Genomic DNA, 23,570 nt, shown 5'->3' with positions numbered 1-23,570 from the left:
CTATGCTTCCAAAGCCAAGTTCTAGCTGCTTCCAAATTGGAACAATACAGCTGTCCATGATGGTCACTGGAGGAAAAGCAATAAAGATGGAGGGCAGCAGTTCTGCCAGAGGCCATGCTTTTTCCTGACTGACCATTAGTAGGTGCTGCAGTTATGAAAGTGAAAAGACATGCTGAAGGCATCACAATTTCCCCCAATTAATTGCCACGGTCTCCTGCAGTCCCAGGGCAGATCTAGGATAGTTGCAAGGTACCAACCCAACCAATAAAGCCATGGAGACCTGCACAATGAGAAAGAGTTGTGGCTGCCAAAGACAGGGCCTGCAGCAGGGTCTTACTAGAGTTCAATGAAGCATGGAGCTTTTCTGCCCGGTGCACGGCGTATGTTGATACTAAGATCCCAAAGGGTGTGGAGGTGAGGGTCCTGGCTCTGAAACCAGTAGTGCAGTACACAAGGCAAAGGGGGAAACTACATGTAAAGGATATGGTCAAGTGGCTTAGGCATAACATTTTCTTCAAATTACTTAAAATATATATAACCTGGCGGAAAATGTCCAGAGTCTAAATATCTGTATTTTTAACAAACCACTGTTTTGCCACAAAGACATTAAAAAGTCAATGTTTCTAGATTGCTGGACACACAGTATGTAATTCTCTGCTGCTGCCTCCAAACTAGATACCCAGAAATAAACCCCAATTCCACAAATTTACTGACATTATCAATTCTGCTGGTAAACATAGCAAAGGAAGTGACGGCCTGTTGCTTGTTACTCAATATGAAACACAACAAGGGAATGGAAGTACAAATGAAGCTGCATCAACAGTGGCGAGAGCTATGGCTGTGCTACAGTCCTCATTTTTACTTTGTACATATTTTACTGATAAGATTGTGGAGAGTAGGAAATGTGTATATGTTTGCCTCGGTAAGAAACTTCATCTGCAAACAAGGGGAAATGATAACCCTTCGACATCCCAGGCTCAGATCCAAAGAAAACAAAAATCTTACTGGGGAAAGTGGAAGCCTAAGCCAGTGGATTAAAACTGCAGTAAGCTGCACTGCATTTATGTTCTCAACTGGGCATTGGTAGGCATCTTGTGGCACTGCCTGAAGGAAGCTGGGGCTTCCCAAAAGACAATTTAGGGCAGGGAGAAGGAGGAGTAGAGGCACTAGATCTCCACAATTTTCCCAAACCCACAACATTTTATTTTGGGCTGCACCTTGTATGCTTTTCTGTCTGATTATGGGGCGGTTTTGTCAGCAAGAAAAGCAATTTATGTCTGCAAAGCTGCCTTTCATCATTGCAAAAAAATCCAGTGCAGCTTTTTGTGCTCATAAATGAGAAAGCCGAGCAACTCTTCCTAAAGCCACTTATAATGTGGGTGTGCATTCTACAGGCCTTACACATATTTCTGTCAACACACTTGAATCAAAACCTGAAAACACCCCTCCCCTTCTATGTCCTAGGTTTCTCTTGGCCAGAGATTGCCAGTTGTCTGGCACTTCAGTTTCACGGACAAACATCCAATAGATTAAGAACAACAAATTCAGCCTTTGTTCAGGCTATGGAATTACCATCATTTCAGGTTTTTAAGCACAAGTTAGACAAACATTTGTCAGGTTGAGATATATTTAATCCTTTCTCATCATGGGGGTGGAGTGGACTAGATGACCTCTTGAGATCCCTTCCAGCCCCACATTTCTAGGATTCTGTGTAAGAAGTGGCACACAGCCACCTCTCCACAGGCGAAAGCTTGGCAAGGAATTGTGACTCATTGTTTCTAGGAGAAGCAATTAGTGCCACCACTTTGCCAGGTGCACATTACTTTGCCCTCACACTGCACACCCTGCCAGCTCTGCTAATCACAACATGGGGTGGGCAGGAGGATGGAACCAAAACTGCACCCAGTCCTTGCCCATCTACTGTGAGGGAGAGTACGCAGCATGCATTCCCACCTCTTTACCCACCCCTAACTCACTCTCCATCCAAGAGGCAGAGAGCACTAGCATCAGCATGTGAGAGAGCAGGACTACTGCTGGCACTGTAAGGATAAGCCACAACCTGCCATGCATTGTTTCTTTCATCCGATGCAAGGACTGCAGATAGCCCTCCAGAGATAGTGCTTCACTATCTCACTACATGTCCTAGCACCTCATTGCTATCTCAGATTTGAAAAACTAGGGAGATTCAAGAGTCTTTTCAAATCTGCAGTCTAAAATTATTTGCAACTTGCCTTCTGAACAACAGCAATAGAGGCAGACTGTGGCATTTTTCAGATTAATTCTGTGACGCACTCTATATGATTTTATGAAAGTATGCTGATGAGTGTGAATATAATGTAACTAAAACGTGCTTCATGCAAAAGGTCTCTTGGAAGGTATCATTACAAAGCTTAGAGACTAAAATTTATTTGAGCATAAGCTTTCGTGAGCTACAGCTCACTTCATCGGATGCAGTCGGTGGAAAATACAGTGGGGAGATTTATATATGTGTATATAAATATATATGTGTATATAAATCTCCCCACTGTATTTTCCACCAAACGCATCCGATGAAGTGAGCTGTAGCTCACGAAAGCTTATGCTCAAATAAATTTGTTAGTCTAAGGTGCCACAAGTACTCCTTTTCTTTTTGCGAATACAGACTAACACGGCTGCTATTGTGAAACCTGTCATTACAAAGCTTATCTACTGAGTGTGGTCATCCTATTTGTATAAATGTATCACTCTTGTATCTGAAACTAGAAATATAAAATTAACTCTGCATAATTACAACAGGCCCTCAAAGTGTGGGCCATTAATGGTGGTTTGGAATCTTGATGGCTCACATCAACCAGGAAAAGTAACTGTGGATGGCTCTGTTTGCAGGCAGGCCTTCCTGTGAGTCAAGCTGGGAGGAATGAAGGCTTGGGGTCTTACAGTGACATGTGATCATGTGACCTGAACTGGAATCCATCTTTAACCTGATGTTTTTCCATTGAGAAGGAGGGGCGGAAACCCAGAGGGACAAAGGATTCCCGCCTTATGCAAAAGATATATAAGTGGGTGGAACAGAACAAAGGGCTGTACCAGGGAAAAGGATTGTGCCCAGACTAAGAAGGTGTCCAGTCTGTGAAATAAACTTATTGAAGCATCTCTAAAGGTGAGATTTTCTGGATTCAGTTTTATTACTGTACTAGACTTAGACGGTGTGTTTTATTTTATTTTGCTTGGTAATTCACTTTGTTCTATCTGTTACTACTTGGGACCACTTAAATCCTACTTTCTGTATTTAATAAAATAACTTTTTATTTATTAATTAACTCAGAGTATGTATTAATACTGGGGGGCAAACAGCTATGCATATCTCTCTATCAGTGTTATAGAGGGAGAACAATTTATGAGTTTATCCTCTATAAGCTTTATACAGGGTAAAACGGATTTATTTACGGTTTGAACCCCATTGGAAGTTGGGTATCTGTGTGTTAAAGACAGGAACGCGTCTGTAAGCTTCTTTCAGTCAAGCCTACATCTGTTAGGGGAAGTGGTTCAGACCTAGGTCTAGGTTTGCAGCAGGCTACCAGGTCTGGCTCAAACCAGGCAGGGCATTGAAGTCTAAGCTGACAGGGCAGGAAAGCAGGAGCAGAATTAGTCTTGGCACATCAGATGGCAACCCCCAGAGGGTTTCTGTGATCCAACCCGTCACAAATTCCTTGTGATTTATCTTCCATGTGCTGATTAAAATAACAAGCCCACTTTAAGTCATGACAAAATAGGGCAGATAAGGACTGGGGATTATACAGCTTTTGGAATTAGCTCTAAGTCAGTTTTGCTAGTAAACAGAAGACTCAGCATTCCATACAAATGTATATAATATTTCCACCATTTTATCAAAGTAGATTCTTAAATATTTAAACTGTATCTGTCACAGTCAACACACCACTCATTTTTTGTGGAGGGCATGGCGGAGGGACAATGACCAAAGCCCAAACATACAATCAAATGGGAAGGGAAGAATAAAGAAAAAGGAAGAGCGGTAAATATACATGTCTTTGCTAACTGAACCCTGCTATGTCTCTCAGACCTCTCAAAGTACTGCTAAATTTGAAAGCAACAAGATGAGTTAAAGCCCATGGAGACGTAGCTGTATCCTGCTGCTCTACTCTAGAGCAGCAAAATGCCCCCCTGAAGGGGATAGGACAATAAGACTGAAGATAACTAGTTATGAGGGAGGCCCTCAAAATGGTCAGCTAGAGCACCCAGTCTTTAATATTGGAACCAAACTTCCCAGCTTTTAAAGACGAACGGTTTCTATCTGGGCTATGTGGCTGACAGATTATTTGTAGACTGGTAGAAGTGAACTTTAATAGGCTTTTCTATAATAGTTTTAAGAAACATCAAATGAATGATGGTCAACTTTCTAAGAAAGATATTTTAAGTGATGAGGTGTGCGATATTTTCAAAATCCAGCAAGTCCTTCTTCAGACCTGTCTCATTCTGGAACGTCCTCCTCCATGTTTCTAATGCCCACACTAAAGACAGTCCCCCAAAAAATTCATTCCAGATTTTAAACAAGAATCAGTGCATGCAGGGACAGGAGGCATTAAGATATTTAGTTTGTTTCAGTTATACTCTTGGCAATACTAGATTGAGCAAATATTTGATCTTTTTAAAAAAACACTTTACACTAATATATTAAAAGTCATCCAATAGCTTGGGGGGAATTTTTTAATCTGCTCCATCCAGGCATCATCTACAGTAAAAGTGCAACTTTGTTTTCATAACCAGGCAGTAACACTTTCATCTGACCCTGTTACAGCAATCACTCTCAAGTTGTGTTCACACGGTGGTTTTCTCCTGCACAGCCATCTGTAAACCATCTGATCAGGGTTAGATAACATAAAGATACAGGCACCTGCAGCATCAGTACGCAGCGGAGGCTGCCCCTTTCCCCACCATCAGTACAGACGCTCCCTGGGTTACGCAAGACCCACAAATCCGCACTTATGGAAAAAGTTCTGTAAACTAGAAATAGGAGGGGTTTTTTTGTTGGGGGGTTTTTTTGTGTGTGTATGTAATGGTCAGGTATATATTTCTGACTTATGCAAAATTAGAGTTACGCAGGCTTTCCAGAACGGAAGGATTGCGTAAGTCGGGAAGCATCTGTACGCAGCGGAGCTACTAATCTAATAGTGAGAAATTTCCTGAAGAGTGCTAGAGCAGACAAGGCCAGTCAGAAGCACCACACATTCACAGAACCTGGCATCTCAGAAGACTGAGACCTTGTCTAGGACTTGACTAGGATACAAGGTGTGTTGTTAGCTAACACATGCTAACTAACACATTCTAGAAGTCTGGTGTAGACAAGGCAGTGTGTATTTTAACATTCAAAGTTGGTCAACCTTAATCTTAGGCTTCCTCACTGGCTTTAACTTGACCATCTTAACTAGGGTGACCATATTTCCCTATGCTGAACACGGAACACCCTGTAAAATTACTTGTATTCAAGCGAGTTCAACGGCAATCAATCAGAACTATGCAGTACAAACATTTACATTAACATCAAGCTGACTGAGTCCCTGGTAAAAAGAAATACTGCGTAGTTGGATTCTTTTTATTTATCTTCTTATCTTTAAGGCTGTAGGGTTCACACTCCCATATACCTCTCTCACACTAGGGGGATAACTGACCAACCCCACCTTCCCTGCCCGATGCTCTCTGCTGTCCATGCCTGGCTGGACCCCCAGGACAGACCCATCTCTCCTGTTACCTGGCGCCACGTCTTCCTGAGGCAACACCGGGGTGGGGACATGCAGGGTCACATGCCCCCCCCTTCCCAGATTTCTTCCAGAGTTCACACCAGAAGGTGGCCAGCAGCAGAATTTCAGCACTGTGCAGGAGGGAAGGGATGGGAGTTGCTTCCAGCTGCCGGGGGGAAGGAGATCTAACCCACATCTTTGCAGAACTCATCTCTTTTACCACCACCCCCCCCCACCCTGTGGCTGAAAGCAGCTCGTCCCTTCCTGCCTGCACAGTGTCAAAAGGCAGCTAACACCTCCAGGCTGCTGCTGGCCACCGACATAACTCAGCTGCCTCCTGTGCCCCAGCTACAGCGTGGGCAGGAAGGGGTTAAGCCTAAGGGTGCTTTCTGCACCAGGCCCCAGGGAGCCTGACTGCAGGGGTTTCAGCGAACCCCACCAGAGAGGTGGCTCAGTGGGAGAGGGTGCCTAGAGGGTCAGGGCAGCCGCACTCCCTGGGAGCAAGTCTCAGGGCGGGAGGGAGACAGGTGAAGAGGGTGCTAAGCCCCTGCCAGGGGGGCTGCTGTGTAGCCTGCAGGTTTGGGCGTGAACAGACTGGAAATTGCTTCCCCCTCCCCACCACTCCAGAGCTTAGCTGAGAGGGGAAGAGGCTTCCCCATGCCAGTGCTGTGGGCTTTGGCACATTCAGGGCTCAGCTTCTCCTGGCCAGCGCCCTGGGCTGGAGGGTCTTGGGCTTTCCCGGGGCACCAGCCCAGCCAGAGGCAGTGGGGGAAGGAAGGAGCCTGCCGGCCAGGCTGTTGGTGAGCTGAGCCCTCCGATCAGGGGCTGGTTCTCCGCACAGTACTGGGAGGGGACACGCCCCACTGGGGGGGATATGGAGGAGCAGTGGGGCTGGAGAAGTGGGGCGAAGTGACAAAACAGGGAGAAGACAGTGAGAGGGGGAGCGCATAAAGGCCGATGGGTGGGCAGCAGAGGTGACATGTTACCGGCTGCTGCCTAGCACCGGCCCACACTCACCAGCCACTGCAGCTCACAGCCAGTGCCAGCTGGAAATGGGAGGGTGGGCAGGGCCCTGCTGGCCGAGAGCTGACAGGCAGCGTAGCTGCACTGATGGACCAGCAGGAGGAGTGGCTGGCCCCGCACGCTTCAGCTTGGCCCCACCACTAGCCTTGTACTTCCTCCCCCATATCAGCCACTGGACACCTGCCCTCCCCCCAACACTCATCACTGGTGGGCGGGTTGCTGGCAAGCAGGAATCTGGCCAGCAGCAGGACCCACCAGCACTGATGGGAGTGGGTGGCGAGGGAAGACAAAAATGGGCAAATTGTCCCATATTTTCTAAGGAAACGTCAGGACACCTTAAATACAGGACTGTCCCTTTAAAAATGGGAAGTCTGGTCACCCTAAGATTCTTAACATCTGTTAATGGCAGCTATGCCCTAGGTTGACCATAACTTGCTTACACAGTTTTAAACAGGTTTCAGAGTAGCAGCCGTGTTAGTCTGTATCTGCAAAAAGAACAGGAGTACTGAAGTGGGCTGTAGCCCATGAAAGCTTATGCTCTAATAAATTTGTTAGTCTCTAAGGTGCCACAAGTACTCCTGTCCTTTTTACGGTTTTAAACAGCACTTAATTAAAATGTTCTAGTTAACACATTTAAAAAACAAAAAAATGCTTTTCCCTGGTTTCAACAAGGCCTAATTGCCATGGAACTGAATGTCCCTTTAAAAAAAAAAACAAAAAACAAAAATCCACAGAACCAAGTCAAAGAAATGTAAGTTTCCAACCACCTGCCTCCCTTCTAATCAAAGAAATCAAACCAGCTGTTTTCTAGCATTTGCTTTGTATCAGCAACTTCCAAGCACAGATGACCTGTAAAGCCCTGGATAATGAAAATCTTTGCATGATGATGCTTGTTAACATTCCCTGCTTTTGAGAAGCTGAAAAAACACCTTGTCCTGATTCACACATTTTCACCACCTCTAAAGAAAAGCTTTAAAACTGGGATGCCGGCCACAACTGTAACATCTGATCTTACAGCTCCTTAGCTACAAGTGCTTTCTTTTCCAACATACAAACAGTGAATGTCCACAAGCACTGGCTTAAATAAAACAGTTTTATGCTATAAATCCCCCAAATCTTCCTCTTTTTTATATTTGATTTGGCTGAAAGTTCTCTGGGGGACGGGAGGAAGCTCTACCTAAATTATATGGCCATGGAAAAAAAACCATGTTAAGACTTTAAAACAAGCCTATGAAATAATGATAATTCTCAGGTAAAATGGAACGCCACATGTCTACTGGGCACAGCTTCAATGGAATTTCACCCATTTACACATCAGAGAATCTGGCCCTAAATTTGTAACCCATGCTGCAAAATTCAGATTTGGATCCAAGACCTGAATCTAAGGTTTGGGCCCATCTGTAGTTTTCAACTAAATGACAATGGAGATTCATAGTTCATGCATGTACTAATTACAAGGAATAGGATTTTATTGCTTGCTTTACTTTTCCACCTCATCATTACACAATAGACCCATTTAGGATGTTCTAAGCAGAACCACTCAGTCAAGAATTAATGGATTATTTTTGTGCATAAACATATTTGCAGTTATTTTAATGAACCAGTGTTCAAAATTACAACAGATGTCTGTCTCCTTTATCAAAAATTTGCTTTTTACTTGAGAAACCTAGGAGAACAGATTAATTGCCTTAGGACATAAAACTGCATCATGCAAATGGATACTCATACACTATCAGTGCATGCTGCATTGCTAGATTTTCTTTGGAACATACAAAACCTGCATTAATAGCCTACTCCAGCTCACCTTATTCATGCAAATTGGAAAGTTTTATCTGACCAAGGTGAAGAGGACTGGACCCTGCTTTTCAACTTTATGTTCATAAAGTTACAAAGTAAAGGTAAAAAGAAAAGGAGTACTTGTGGCACCTTAGAGACTAATAAATTATTTGAGCATAACGTTTCGTGAGCTACAGCTCACTTCATCGGATGCTGTAGCTCACGAAAGCTTATGCTCAAATAAATTTGTTAGTCTCTAAGGTGCCACAAGTACTCCTTTTCTTTTTGCGGATACAGACTAACACGGCTGCTGAAAAGTAAAGGTAGTCAACTAACTGCCTTGGGTCTATCCCATTGATGTGTCTGTATAAGGCCCACTCAGGCAGGCACACACCTACACAACACATTTTCATCTCCAGTCATTCTTTCATCTGGTTCTGCTCCTAGTTCAAGTTCTTGATTTTATTTCCCTTTCAATGTCATCTTTCTCTAGCACCATCTAATAGTGTGCATGCATAGGCTCATGTGTGGTCAGAGAGACTCACAAGCAGATGAAGAATGCTACAGTATTATTTCCCATCCCTCAATAACAAAGCAAAAGTAAAAATATAAACGTGCTTTGTGCCTGTCTCTAAATATCACTTGGTGTTTGTCACAGGCAGGCAAAAGGTGACTGGGGTCAGCATGGGTATGCAGAGGCGAGCAGGGAGGTTTGATTATAGAGCCCTACACGTCTTACTTCAGATAAGGACTTGCAAAAATCCAAAGACAGCCATGCTCACTGACTCCCCTTGGCTATGATTTGATACACGCAGTTAATGCCAACAACTAGAGGTCTGAATTATCTGTTCCATACAAAGCACCAATTTTAAAAATCACAGTTACTGCCAATGCTTTTTGCGTGAGATGTGTCTATACCTAATACCTCCCCTTTGGTAATAATTGGTGTTGCTTGCTCTCCTCCAGGTTTGTTTTTATCAAGTCATTGTCTCAGTCTTACCTTTGGAGATCGGTGATCACTCATAGTTAACATAGTTACCTTTTCAGATGTAACTTGGCATGTACACCCATTATCTCACCCCAAATATTCTATATTTTTATAAAGCTACATTAGATTTATTTGGTTAGCTGGAGCATCAGCTGTGCTACTGAAACAAGGCACTGTTGAAAATGGAAACATCCACCATCTAAGAACAATCACTGTGTATCAAAAGCAAATTCATTTTACCTGAATACATAGTTTATATATTGTTGGTCTAAATCACTAGGGAGAAAAAAGAAAAAAAAAGCTCTATCAGTAAAGCAGTCTAATGGCAGCACTTTCTAGCTAGCAGCGATTTAAAGTATCAATATGTTAATTAAAAACATATAAATGGTTTGAACAGTATTTCAAGTTTATTGCTCAGGCGTCCTTACTAAGGAAAAACTCCCATTAACTTCTATAGAAGTTTTGTCTGACTAAGCATTGGGCCCTTAAGGTATGCCTACATCGCAGTGTAAGCCTGGGGTTCAAACTCAGGCACAAGATTAACCAGCTTTACACCTACACACAACTCTCAATAATCCAGGGCTCAGACTCAGGGTCCCAGGACTCCAGGGGGGTGAAAGATCTGAGCCTGAGTCAAGCCGGAACCCAGCTCTAATGCTTTGCAGTGTAGCTACAGCCCCACTGGACTCATACTCTGGGAATCCACCAAAAGAATTCCACAATCCCCTGGGATGACTTTTTGTCCTCTGGAAAGGCAAGTTTGGTGGACAGTCAAATTTTCCCACAATGCACCACAAACAAAGGTCTGGAGTAACCACCTTTTGGGAGGGCGCTAGAAAGTCTGGCATATGGGTGGTTGCACTTGGGCCAACATAATGTAGTGTAGATGATGGAGCCCCAGGCTGGGACCCAAAATTCAACAACTCCTAATCTGGGGTTACAAATGAGTGTAGACACCCAATCCCAGGGTCTGCTAATTCGAGTTCTGCTAATCCTAAGCTTACACTGCAGTGTAGATGTACCCTTTGTCTTTAAACACATATGGCAACCAGTCTGGAAAATAAGTTTCAGTCTAACCATATTATAATACAGTAAATATGTACATATCCTGCAGCCACAGGCACCCATATTCATATATGCTACTGCAGACTAATGACAGGACAAATATTCAGGCCGACTTGATTTCAAAGGAGCTACCCACATGAGTAAAGTTACGCAAGTGCTAAAGTGCTCATAGGATTGGGGTACAATTTTCAGAAGTGCTTAAATGATTAGGCACCTAAATCTCATTGAAAGTCCATGTATTTCAGTCACTTAGGTGCTTTTGAACATTTTGTCCTGCATCTGTTATAGTGGAGAGAGAGGGAAAAAAAAAAAAAAAAAGATAAGTGCAGACTCTGCAGCACTCAAGCTTAATACAAGTCAATGTTTTAAAAATAATTGTGCCAGCAATCAAGAGGTATGTTTTTCTGAATTGGGTCATGATTCATTAATGGTGTACTGTTTAAAGTGAATTCAAGCATGAGTTAGCAGTGTTCATCTTAGTGCTGTATACAATACACTTAGGTGTAACATAAGGGTGACAGTCAATGCTGTTCATTTTATCAGAAAAAGTTACTATTGGTCAGTTGGTAGCTATCAAAGAAAGCTAATCTATCAAGGGTCACTTAGTTTATCTCGATAAAGCAGAGTAGAGAGGCCTATAGTTTACCTGTCCTCTAAATAAATGTCTACCCTTCTGTGATGGCCATGCCTTTCCTTTAAAAAAGAAAATATAAAAAAAGTTACCTTAAGGAACTAGTTTTCCACAACTTGTGAATGACTTTGTAAACCCCTGTAATTGAAATGACATGTGTAACTGGTCTAGTCGTTCTGGTTAACGTGCTGTATTCATTTGACAGTGGTACACACAGATATTTGTACCAGCATGGCACAATTGCTAACAAAGATAACTGTTCTTGAGGGCACATCTACACTGCAATAAAAGACCCATGTCACAGCTCCTGCTGGCACAGGTCAGCTGACTCAGGCTTGTGGGGCTTGGGCTGCAGGGCTATAAAATTGTAATTCAGACTTAGAGCCTGGGCTCCAGCCCAAGCCCAGATATCTATACTGCAATTTTTAGCCCCACAGCCCAAGCCCCAGGATCCTGAGTCAGCTGATCCAGGCTCTGAGATTCAGTGCCACAGGTTTTTCATTGCAGCATTCCTAAGCATTCCTTGTGCTTTGATCTACTCCTATTTCAAAGGAAGTTACATCAAAAATCACTAGAAAACAGTGCGTGTCTGCAGGGTCCACGTGGACACTTAGTATCCAGCCGACTACGGTGGAACAGGTTGTCACAGGATGTCACAGGCAGCCCTCACTGCCAGACTAGCACCTCCTCCTGGTAATGCTGGGAATTAGCTCAAGGACAACCAACCCATGGTCTGCAGATCAGCACTCTGTCTTTGCTCCTGCCTACAGCTCCTCTCAAAGCATCCTCTTCTCAACTCAGCCCTCCAGTAGGTTGTCATCTATGTTTCCCCCTTCCAGGAGGTGGGGGAAGGGGTATCTCTGTCCAACAGTCCAGCCACTTCCCCAGTGGCAAGTTGGGGGACTAGGGCCTGCCCACTACTCCAGGCCCCAGCCCAGGAACCCTGTAAATAGCAGCCTCCTGCTGTTCTTCTGTCAGTGCTGCTCTACTTCCTCAGGCCACTTTCCCATGGCCCTAACATCATCTTCACCCTCACCTAAAGGCACTCAGCGGCTCAGTCCCAGGAGCCAGCCACTGCTCTGCCCAAGGTGCTTACAATTCTCTCAGCCCTCTAGGGATGCAGTCCTTACTCCCTGGACTCCCAGCAGTAACTGACCCTGCTCTGCCCTGTGGCTCTTTTTATATGGGACTACTGGGCCCTGACTGGCTGTTCCTTGCAGCCTCTCTCCTATTGGCTGCTTCCTGCGCAGCCTCTCCAGGGCTATATTAACCCCTTCTCTGCCAGTGGGGGGTGGACACACCACCACACAGATTAACACCATAGCTTGTCCCAGACTAGAATAGAGTCTCTAGGCACTATAGAAACATACAGTAAGAGAATCTCTGTACCAAAGAGTTTATAACCTCAATAGACAAGGTGGAAAGGAAGTACTATTATCCCCATTTTACAGATGGGGAATTGACACATAGAGAGACCAAGGCCCAGATCTTCAGAGGTATTTAGGGAACAAACAGGAGGATCTGGGTTTGAGGGACTTTCCCCAGGGCATACAGCAAGTCTATTGCAGAGCAAAGAATTAGCTCAGGTTTTCCGAGACCTGGTCCAATGCTTTAGCAACAAAATCGCCCTTCTAGGGCTGGTGATTTTAAAAGGTGTAGATGAATCGGAGACTGGTTAATCCTGTGTTTTTAAATTTTGTCCTTTTAAAACGTGTATATATTTTATTGAGTTGTGTCAATTTAAAATTAGAATTTATTTTTATATTTGTTTGTACATAATGACCCATGGCTATGACCCTTTATATTAATAAATGTATTATTTAATTATTGCTACTTTCCTGATCTGCAGATTCTCCAGGTTTGACTATTTAAGCTACGATGGAAAGAGTGTGTCACTGACATCAGATTTTACTATGCCAAAGCCAATAATCCCAGAATTTATCCAAACTACAGAAAAATATCCAAATACCCATAGAAAAGAAAACCACAGTTTAAATTAAAAAATGCAAGAGGATTGTATATTCATATACAAATATAACCCAAAATGTCTTCACCCTTCCTCCAGGAGTATGTTCTGCACAGATTTTCAGTATTTTATAATACTATCTGCCAATGGACTTTTAAAATAAAATCAGTGTGTATAAGTAAAGCCCAGACCACAAGCTATTAGTAAATGTTTTCCACGGAAGTTCTATTAGTGAGCACAGCATCAAAACCCTACAAAACAACCACTGCTTATTAAAATTATATGTGAATTTTCTAATCCAGAGTTACCATTGACTGCCATACCTACTTTCCTCTATTGTTGTTTTCAATTTAAAAAGCTACAAAGGCAGGGGCGGGGGAGTTTCTATTTTCTGCTGTGCAAGGCAGTATGACACTAAAACCCTCTCATCTTTCATCTAAGTATTTCTTCTCCTTTCTATCATTAGTTTAAATTTCCATCTTCACAAAAAGGCCATAATTTGCCTGCTTGATGGGTTTATTTTCTCAGACAAGTTTTTCAAAACTTACCAACACAAATCAAGTGAATTAGAGCCCAGAAATAGCCATCTGGATCAAACTGCAAAAGAGAACAAATAAATAAATAAATGCACATGCATGTAAATATGTCCACAAATACTTCTTTTGTATTTAGTTTCACAAACCAAAAGCAATGGGAACTGCACTATAAACTTCAACACATTAGGAGAGATTAAAGATTTCTCAGAGATTCTCTTAGAGCCCAGAGGATCATCCTCCCTCTGTGTATCCTGACTTTATATTCCATGGACCAGCCCCTCAGCTGGTAAAAATCAGTATAGCTCAATTGGCTTCCGTGCATTGATTTAAATAACCTGAGAATCCAACCCCCATAATCTCCACTCTCCGCTGACAAACCCTTGTATTGCAGCTACTCTTCTTCAAGCAGAGGAGAAGAAACATGACTCCTTCAGAAACCTGTCACAACCAATTCTCCTAAATTAGCATAGCAGATGGGGGACTGCTGCAGAGTACTGTACTGTTCCTTCCCACAGTAGCCAATAATTCCGTCTCTCTAAGGCTACCTCTACACAGCCAAAAAGACCTGTAGCAGCATGTCTCAGAGTCAGGGTCAATTGACTCACGCTTGCTGGGCTTGGGCAACGGGGCTAAAAATAGCAGTGTAGATGTTTGGACTCAGGGTCTCAGAGCCCAGGCTCCAGCTCTCTCCTTTTTGGGTTTCAGAGCCCCAGCTCCAGCCCGAGCCCAAATATCTGCACTGCTATTTTTTAGCCCAGCAGCCCAAGACCTGCAAGCCCAAGTCAATTGACTCAGGCTTTGAGACTCACTGCTGCAGGGGTATTTTTGCTGTGTACACATACCCCAAGATTCTCAGCCTCTGCAGCTTGTACCAAGAGAGACCATATGACTGGATCAAAGATTGCACTGCAGAGCACTAGGTCTGCCCAAGATGTTGTTTCAGTATCTAAATAAGCACTCTTTCAGTACGTACACACACACACACACACACACACACACACACACACACACAATATAAAAAACTTCACTTTGGGGAAAAAATGACAACTCCTAATACTTAGATTGTGAGCTTTTGGGAGCAGGCCCCCATCTTTTTATTATGTTTGTGCAGTACCTAAATAATGGAGTCCTGGTCTATGACGTCTATCATAGATAGATGCTCTCCATGCTTCTATGGCCATCTTTGCATCTAACAGTCTATAATTTATCCTTACAACACAAGTGCCATTTTCCCCATTTTATAGATAGGAAACTGAGGTACAGAAAAGAAAAGTGATTTGCCCAAGATCACCGAGGAAGTCTGTGGCAGAGCAGGAAATTAAGCCTGGGTTTCCTGAGTCCCAGGCTAGCACCTTAACCACTGGAACATCCTTCCTCAAGACCGAGTCTCTTAAAAGCTACCGCAATACAAATAAATAAAATAATAACGATCATATATTATGTTGTTATTAGGGCTGTCAAGCAATTAAAAAAAATTAATCGCGATTAATCGCACTTTTAAACAATAGAATATCATTTATATAAATATTTTTGGATGATTTCTACATTTTCAAATTTCAATTTCAACTACAACACAGAATATAAAGTGTACAGTGCTCACATGATATTTAATTTTATTACAAGTGTTTTCACTGCAAAAAGACAAAAGAAATAGTATTTTTCAATTCACCCAATACAAGTACTGTAATGCAATCTCTTTGTCATGAAAGTTGAATTTGCAAATATAGAATTATGTACAAAAGTACTGCATTCAAAAATAAAACAATGTAAAGTTTTAGAACTTGCATGTCCACTCAGTCCTATTTCTCGTTCAGTCAATCATTCAGACAAACAAGTTTACATATTCAGGAGATAATGCTGCCTGCTTCTTGTTTAAATCTCACCTGAACGTGAGAACAGGCATTCTCATGGCACTGTTGTAGCTGGTGTCGCAAGATATTTACGTGCCAGATGTGCATGCTTCAACCACTATTCCAGGGGACGTGCATCTATGTTGATGATGGGTTCCGCTTGAAAACTATCCAAAGCAGTGCGAACGATGCATGTTCATTTTCATTCTCTGAATCAGGTGTCACCAGGAGAAGGTTGATTTTCTTTTTTGGTGATTTGGGTTCTGTAATTTCCGCATCAGAGTGTTGCCCTTTCGAGACTTCTGAAAGCATGATCCCTGCCTCATCTCTCTCAGATTTTGGAAGGCACTTCAGATTCTTAAATCTTGGGACGAGTGCTGTAGCTATCTTTACAAATCTCACATTGGTACCTTCTTTGCATTTTGTCAAACCTACAGTGAACTTGTTCCTAAAACAAACAACATGTGCTGGGTCATCATCCGAGACTGCCATAACATGAAATATATAGCAGAATGCAGGTAAAACAGAGCAGGGGACATACAATTCTCCCCCAAGGAGTTCAGTCACAAATTTAATTAATGCATTATTTTTTTAACGAGCGTCATCAGCATGGAAGCATGTCTTCTGGAATGGTGGCCAAAGCATGAAGGGGCATATTAATGTTTAGCATATCTGGCACGTAAATACCTTGCAATGCTAGCTACAAAAGTGCCATGCAAATGCCTGTTCTCACTTTCTGGTGACATTATAAATAAGAAGAGTGCAACATTATCTCCTGTAAATGTAAACAAACTTGTTTGTCTTAGCAATTGGCTGAACAAGAAGTAGGATTGGGTGGACTTATAGCCTCTGAAGTTGTACATTGTTTTGTTTTTGAGTGCAGTTATGTAACAACAAAAAAAATCTACATTTGTAAGTTTCACTTTCAGGACAAAGATATTGCACTACAGTATTTGTATGAGGTGAATTGAAAAATGCTATTTCTTCTGTTTATCATTTTTACAGTGCAAATATTTGTAATCAAAATATACACTTTGATTTCAATTACAACACAGAATACAAGATATATATGAAAATGTAGAAAAACATCCAAAATATTTAATAAATTTCAATTGGTAGTCTCTTGTTTAACAGTGCAATTAAAACTGCCATTAATCATGATTATTAATTTTTTTTAGTTAATCGTGTGAGTTAACTGCGGTTAATTGACAGCCCTAGTTATTGTAAAACATAAGAGGCCAAGACGACAGTTCTATAAATTGTCACAACAAACCTTCACAGAACTGACTGTGAATTACTTTAGCACACAAGCGAAAGCCATGCAAATATATTCCCTCTGCCTGGAAACAGGACTTCTAAATATCAAGGTCAAAGACAGCTGACAAAACAGAACCCACCTGCGTATCAAACAAAGGAAGGCACCCTGCTGCGATCAGGAGGAACAGCACACTGTGTGAAAGAAAACAAAGACCTATAGCTCGTAACCCAATCCTGCACTCTCAGATCAGACTGGGAGTTTCCATTCGATCTCACACTGACATCCCTTCATTTTTACATAGATTATCACCTTTTGCACCAACAGGAAGGTATTTTACCTATTTTCCTTTGTATTTAACAACAACAACAAAAAATTTAATCAGCAGAAAAGAATACCCGTGCAAAATATACATGAGTTAATGCTGTGGACAAGCTTTGTACTTGAGAGTATTAATCATATTGTGCCAGATTCTCCTTTACTATCCAGCGCCTTCATACCACTCCGGCAGTACAAAGCGGGTCAGGTTATGGTGATAAATGGCCAGCAAAGAGTTCCACTTGTTGAGGGGAGTACCCTGCTGTCATAAACCCAGCAGAGGTTGCACCTGCACCAGCCCACTCCTAGCATAGGGAGCACACTGGGGCCATGGTGAACTGAGGGTGCAATGGAGAGAAGCTCTACTATACCAATCCTCCACTAGTGTAAGGTCCCTAAAGCTGCTCTTACTCACATCAGGGTTGAGTCAATTGCAGAACCAGGTAGCTATAACATGCTCTTTGACAGCACCCTTCTCCCCTGCTCCAGGCAGAGCTCAGACGCAGGGCAGAATTAAGCCTGTTTTCTTTGATTGTTGTAACCCTCATCCCTCCCTATGTATCCCTTCCTTCATCTGTTGTCATCATTTTTTAAATTCACCTAATTCAGAATGTAAGCATTTTGGGCCAAAGTTCATGTCTACCTTTATTTCTGCAATGCACCGTGAAAAGTTAGGAACCCTAATAGTACCCTAATAGAACCATCAATAGTAACAATAATGAACAATTGTTTTGCAGTTAGTTTTCCAGGGTTATGAGGTGTGTTTTGGTTGTTGTTTGTTTTGTTTTTTTAAACGGGGGTGGGGGGGGGGGCAAGAAAAAAAACTCAGGCATGCTTGATGGAAATAATCCAGTGATCAAAACCCATGTATAATAAGATCACTGGGAAAAAACACCTAAATTGAAAAAAGTTCTAACACATCAATGGACATGTTGCTTCTAAGCAGCATAAATGTTAAACCAAAACTTCCCTGATTAGAGGTAAGGGGGAAGCTGAACTCTCCAGCTCCAAAATAAAGTGGCTAATCCACACTCTAAGGGGTTGTGTGGGAGGGAAGGAGCACTTGGTCTTCTGAATGAATGGCTTTTCTATTTGTTATTCTCCCTCTCTCCTTTTCAGAGGTTAAATTTATCGGGGAAACAAAGAAAGGGCCAGATTCTTCCACCTAGCATGAGAAAGGGTGGCAGAATTGGGCTCTACAATTTTCAGAAAGGCCATTCTTGAACTACTTTAAAGCTTCATTCTTTTGCTGTTTATGATTATTCTTTGGAAGCTTAAACTTGAAATAGGTTTCCTCTCCAAAAACATTTTTTGCCTCCATCACGTGCATGTAATGGTTTGTCAGTCATAATCACTGGCCTTCCAGCAATGCCATTTATGTTATACAAAGAAAAAAAAATCTATTTACACAATTGTTTTTAGAAAATGAAAATATATAAAGATAATTTAATTACATAAATGTTGCAATGTGGACCTACTGCTGCCCACAGTAATGTGTCTTCAGTTATACATTGTTTTGGTGTTCCATTACCTGAAGCAAATATAGAAACCAGAGCCAAAACCAGTGCAATTCACCCCATCTGAGTAGCTTAAAAAACTTACCTACAGATTTTTAGGAGAGAGGTCTGCTGTATAAAAAAAGAAAATGTGCTCAAAAGATTTAAAGCGACTGATCACTGAAAAAGTAGTCATTTTTTGCATTAAGATGGGAGGTAGATTTCAAACATTTTCTCTGGTGACTCTAAATATTTGCTATACGTAGAAAAAATTCAGAACTAATAATTTAATAAAATAAATTCTACATATGATGGAAAAGAGACTACAAACAAAGAGTTAAAGCCATTATACAACATCCCAACTGGCAAATAAATTGGTTCAGACGCTGACAAACAACAATAAACCAGCCATTGTGCTTGACTGGGACACTTATTTTGCAGTAGAATGAGGATTATAGACTGGCATAAACCAATCTCAGAACTGAATTTTCAGCATACTGGTCATCTTAACCTGAAACTAGATATGAATTTCATACCTGGCCTTTATCTTGGAGTGATCCAAAATCCTAGATGTCAATACACACAAACTTTGGCATACGTGGATCAAATTTTAGACATTTGTACAGTCTTTGAGCTTCAGTTTTTTAGTGGAAGCCAGTGCTGGCTGTTTGCCTTTTATTCCACACACCACAGATGTAATTAATGGAAGATTCCTTTCAAACTAGAGGAGGCTTCGTGTGGTGTGAAGTGCTTGCCAGGGCCACTCTACACAGCAAATCACAGGTATATCTAATAAGCAGGATCTCCAATACATCTTAAGAGACAGATCCCACTCCTGTTAAAGGAAATGGGAATCTTTCTCCTGACTTGAATGGGAATTTCACTCTCTAAGGGGTACATCTACACTGTGTTTAAAACACGACAGCAAGTCTCAGAGCCTGCGTCTACAGACATGGGCTCGTAGTTATGGCCTTAAAAAAAAAAAAAATTGTGTAGACATTGTGGGTTCAGGATGGGGCTTGGTCTCTGAAGCCCACCCCCCTTCCTGGACTTCAGAGCCCCAACTCCAGCCCAAACCCGAATGTCCACACAACTGTTTTTAACTCTGTAGTGCGAGCCCTATGAGCCTGAGTCTGTAGACCTGGGTTCTGAGATTCACAGACATGGGTTTTAAAAAGCAGGGCAAACATACCCCATAGCATCTAAGACTGTGTTGTTCCCCCCCTGAATTTCATGTTCAGATGCAATCAATTCCAGCTGTGTATAGTTCACATGAGACTCATATCATTTATCACATCACTATACACACTGTACCTGCAAGATTTAAGGGGCCCAATTCTCCTGCCATTGAAGTCAAATAATCAAGTTCATACATCTGGCATAAAGGAGATGAGATTTTCATTTTCAAAATGAACACGTCATCAGGATCAAACCAGTCTTAAAAAACACAGATCAAATTGCCAATATACATTCAAAGTATTTCCCTAGCCAAGAAAAAGGTCAATAGCTTGATATTTGCTGACAGTGAATGCTGTCTCTGAGACTAACTGCAGTGCAATCAATGCAGACAGGAAAGCATGCAGGACTAATTTAGGCAGAGGTGAAAGTAAGCCGGTACGCCCCGGTGCGCCATACTGGGTGGATCGGCTTCCCCAGGTGCAATTTAAAGGGCCTGTGGCTCTCAGCAGTGGCTGGAACCCCCAGCCCTTTAAATTGCTGCCAGAGCCCGCTGCAGGAGCCCTGGGGTAGCAGCGGCGGGCTGGGGCAGAGATTTAAAGGGCCCAGGGTGGTAGTGGTGGCTGGAGCCCTGTCCCCAGAGCCCTGCTGCCAGAGCCCTGGGGAAGTGGTGTCCGGGGTTCCGGGGATGATTTAAGAGTCCAGGGCTCTAGCCGCTGCTACCGCCCAGGGCCCTTTAAACCCCTACCAGAGCCCCCGGCTTGCTGCTGTTACTCCGGGGAGGGGGAAGGAGGCACTTGCCGGTACAGGGTGGGCCGGGGCTGGCTCTGACGCCCGCAGCCCACACCCTTCTGCCCAAGGCCCCGCCCCTTCCAGGGGCCAGAGCTGGTCCCAGCCCAGCCCATACCAGTAAGTCCCTAGACTTACTTTCATCCCTGAATTTAGGTATTAAAAGAAAAACAGCATCTTGTTATAGTGCAGTTACATTACTGGAGCTGGCCTTTCATATATCGATTACCTCTTTCTGCACAAACTTCTGGAATCCACAGATTATAACTTCTGCTGCATTGTGGACAGTAAGGAACACAGGAATTGGCTGCCACCGGAGGAGGAAAATGACATTCAGAATTAGCACGCTATCTCTCTACAGTAAGCTGTTCTTATTCATTTTTCTGTATCTGTCTATTGATATAGAAACTTGGGTGTTACTTAAGACTAAGGCCTGGTCGACACTGGGGGGGAGGATGGATCTAAGATATGCAACTTCATCTATGAGAATAGCGTAACTGAAGTCGACGTACTTAGAGCAATTTACCGCGGCATCTTGACAGTGATGAGTTGACAACTGCCACTCCCCCGTCGACTCCGCTTGCGCCTCTCGCAGCAGTGGAGTACAAGAGTCAACGGGAGAGCGCTTGGGGATCGATTTATCACGTCTAGACTAGACGCGATAGATCAACCCGATAGATCAATCGCTACCCGCTGATCCAGTTAGTAGTGTAGACCTGGCCATAGGCATTGTGGGTGCCATGGTTTTACAGGTTTACTATCAGTTTCTCTTATGGAGGATTGCCATGAACTAGGGAAGCAGTATAGAACAGGGTACTCAAGCAGTACTGGAATTCTACCTTCAACCAAAAGGACCCAGAGGGGCCTCTTGCTGCTACTCCAATTAAAATAATCAAGAAATAGACAACAACAATAGTGATTAATCTGGCTCAAGGTGACGTCACTAGATTGCAGGTGCTCAGCACTTTTTGAAAACCAGGTCTGAGGTGTCTCAGATTGACAGCCAAAAGATGAGGCAACCCAATGTCAGAAAAACGTTGATTTTAATTCTCATAATACTCACCATGAGAAACGTAAATATTAATATCCACAGATGGGGAAACAGACTCGGAGAGATTAATCATGTTTGTAAAGGGCTTGAGATCCACTTGGATGATAAATAGTGTACACACCAAATGCATCTTAGATTTTACTTTGCAAAGAAGCCTCAAACCCATTTTTCTGTGTTTTGTTCTTCTTTTCCATATAGCTGGACAAATTGTCCCTATTAAAACATTCCTAGCTATAATGACAATTCAGATGGTGCAATGAACACATTTACACAATGATTACTTTAGACACCTTTAAATTAGCAAGAAAATGGAAAAAAAAAACAAGCAACAAAAGCACATCTAGACAGGCAACTTGTCAGCTGCTCTTTCATTGGTACTGAAAAACCTACAACAAGTCCTGACCCCACAGCTGGACTTGGACTTCTGATGCCAATGAGAAAGTAAAATGAGACACATCTATCTAAGACTCTTGAGCTAGACACAATAGGAAACTCTAGAAATAATGATATCCAAAGAAAGTTGACACCAGAATTTACATTCTCCTTTTGTGGAGCCAATTACTACTTTTGGGTGTGCTATTGGCTCCTTCTAGAGTCAAAGAAATGTGTTTTAGAGCCAACATTGCTCCAATTGCCCAGCTCAGTTAACCGTCTCCATATGTTTATTGTCTTTGATGTGAATATTTTTTTAAAATGTATGAGTGGCTTTAGTTCTCATGAACGGAAGGTTTACTGGCTGGGACCAGCCAGTGCGATTGGATTCTGTGCAAACTTCCCCACATAATTCTGTCAATGCATCTCAGTCCAGATGCAAGCAATTCCTCTTCCAATCCAGACCTTTCCTGAGCAGAGAGGCAGATAGTGTTTTTTGTGACATGCACAAAGAAGAATAGAGAGCCCAATACAATAAATAATTGTGTGTGTAAGTTGTTCACTCATAAGTGTTGGCAGGATTGGGCCCTTGGTGTGGAAATTAATTTTATTTAATTTCTACTTGGGCGGTAACCATTGGATCCAAGAGCCAAGATACTGCTGATGAGAGCAGGCCCAACTCCAGTGAACTGTTAAATCAATTTTCCTTACATCTGTATTATATGCCTATAGTGGACATTGAAGCATGCATTCAGGAGTGAAATTCATTCAAATACATGAGCCTACACACCAGTTAGGGTCCATGAACCCAATGGGACTATTCACATGAGTAACTTTCTCATGTGCCTAAGTGTTTGCAGGATTGGCCCTTAAATCCCCATTTGTGCACATCACAAAACCGAGTATGACTGGCAGCTTCAGTTCAAGAAAGGTTAGGACATGGACCACTAAGACCTGTGCATGGACGGGAACTTCATTGTGTGGATCTCTGCCCTCCTGCACAGAAGTGGGCTCAACCCTTCCTCTCCCCACAAAAGACATTCCCCTCTTTCCTGGATGTCCATGTATCCAGGCAGTAGGGAGGAGGTGGAAACTGGGTAAACCAAGGGAGAGCAGGTGAACCAAGGATCTGACTGGGTAGGACTACTCTGTACCTCCTCCATTCCTATGGAATACAGGCAGAGAAGACAATACAGCTGAAGCCTAGGGATGCATTATTGTTTCCTTTTAACCCTTTCCTGAAGGATCTGTGGTTAGTCACAGCCAGGGGAAGCCACAATGCTTGCTTACAAGAAGTGGAAGGTTGGAACATATGACCAGGGAAGAGTATAAAAATATTGCTCGGGCATGTAGGAAAGATATCAGGAGGGCCAAATAGCACCTGGAGCTGCAAGCTAGCAGAGATGTCAAGAGTAACAAGAAGGGTTTCTTCAGGTATGTTGGCAACAAGAAGAAAGCCAAGAAAGTGTGGGCCCCCTTACTGAATGAGGGAGGCAGATAGTGACAGAGGATGTGGAAAAAGCTAATGTACTCAATGCTTTTT

General features: G+C 42.6%; 1 protein-coding gene across 1 annotated transcript in view; it reads right to left on the bottom strand.

Annotated features, from left to right (window-relative positions):
• TMEM241 (transmembrane protein 241) overlaps positions 1-23,570 on the bottom strand; it is a 108,783-nt gene that overhangs the window by 68,192 nt on the left and 17,021 nt on the right. The window contains 6 exon segments of the mRNA XM_043507990.1: positions 9,763-9,798; positions 11,311-11,356; positions 13,733-13,781; positions 16,968-17,019; positions 18,746-18,771; positions 20,834-20,911. Of these exon segments, the coding sequence (XP_043363925.1) occupies positions 9,763-9,798; positions 11,311-11,356; positions 13,733-13,781; positions 16,968-17,019; positions 18,746-18,771; positions 20,834-20,911 (287 nt within the window).

The sequence above is a fragment of the Dermochelys coriacea genome, chromosome 2 (genome assembly GCF_009764565.3).
Source record: "Dermochelys coriacea isolate rDerCor1 chromosome 2, rDerCor1.pri.v4, whole genome shotgun sequence".
NCBI classification, from domain to species: domain Eukaryota; kingdom Metazoa; phylum Chordata; order Testudines; family Dermochelyidae; genus Dermochelys; species Dermochelys coriacea.
Note: the sequence above shows the minus strand (reverse complement) of the source record. Positions and strands in the feature narration are given on the sequence as shown.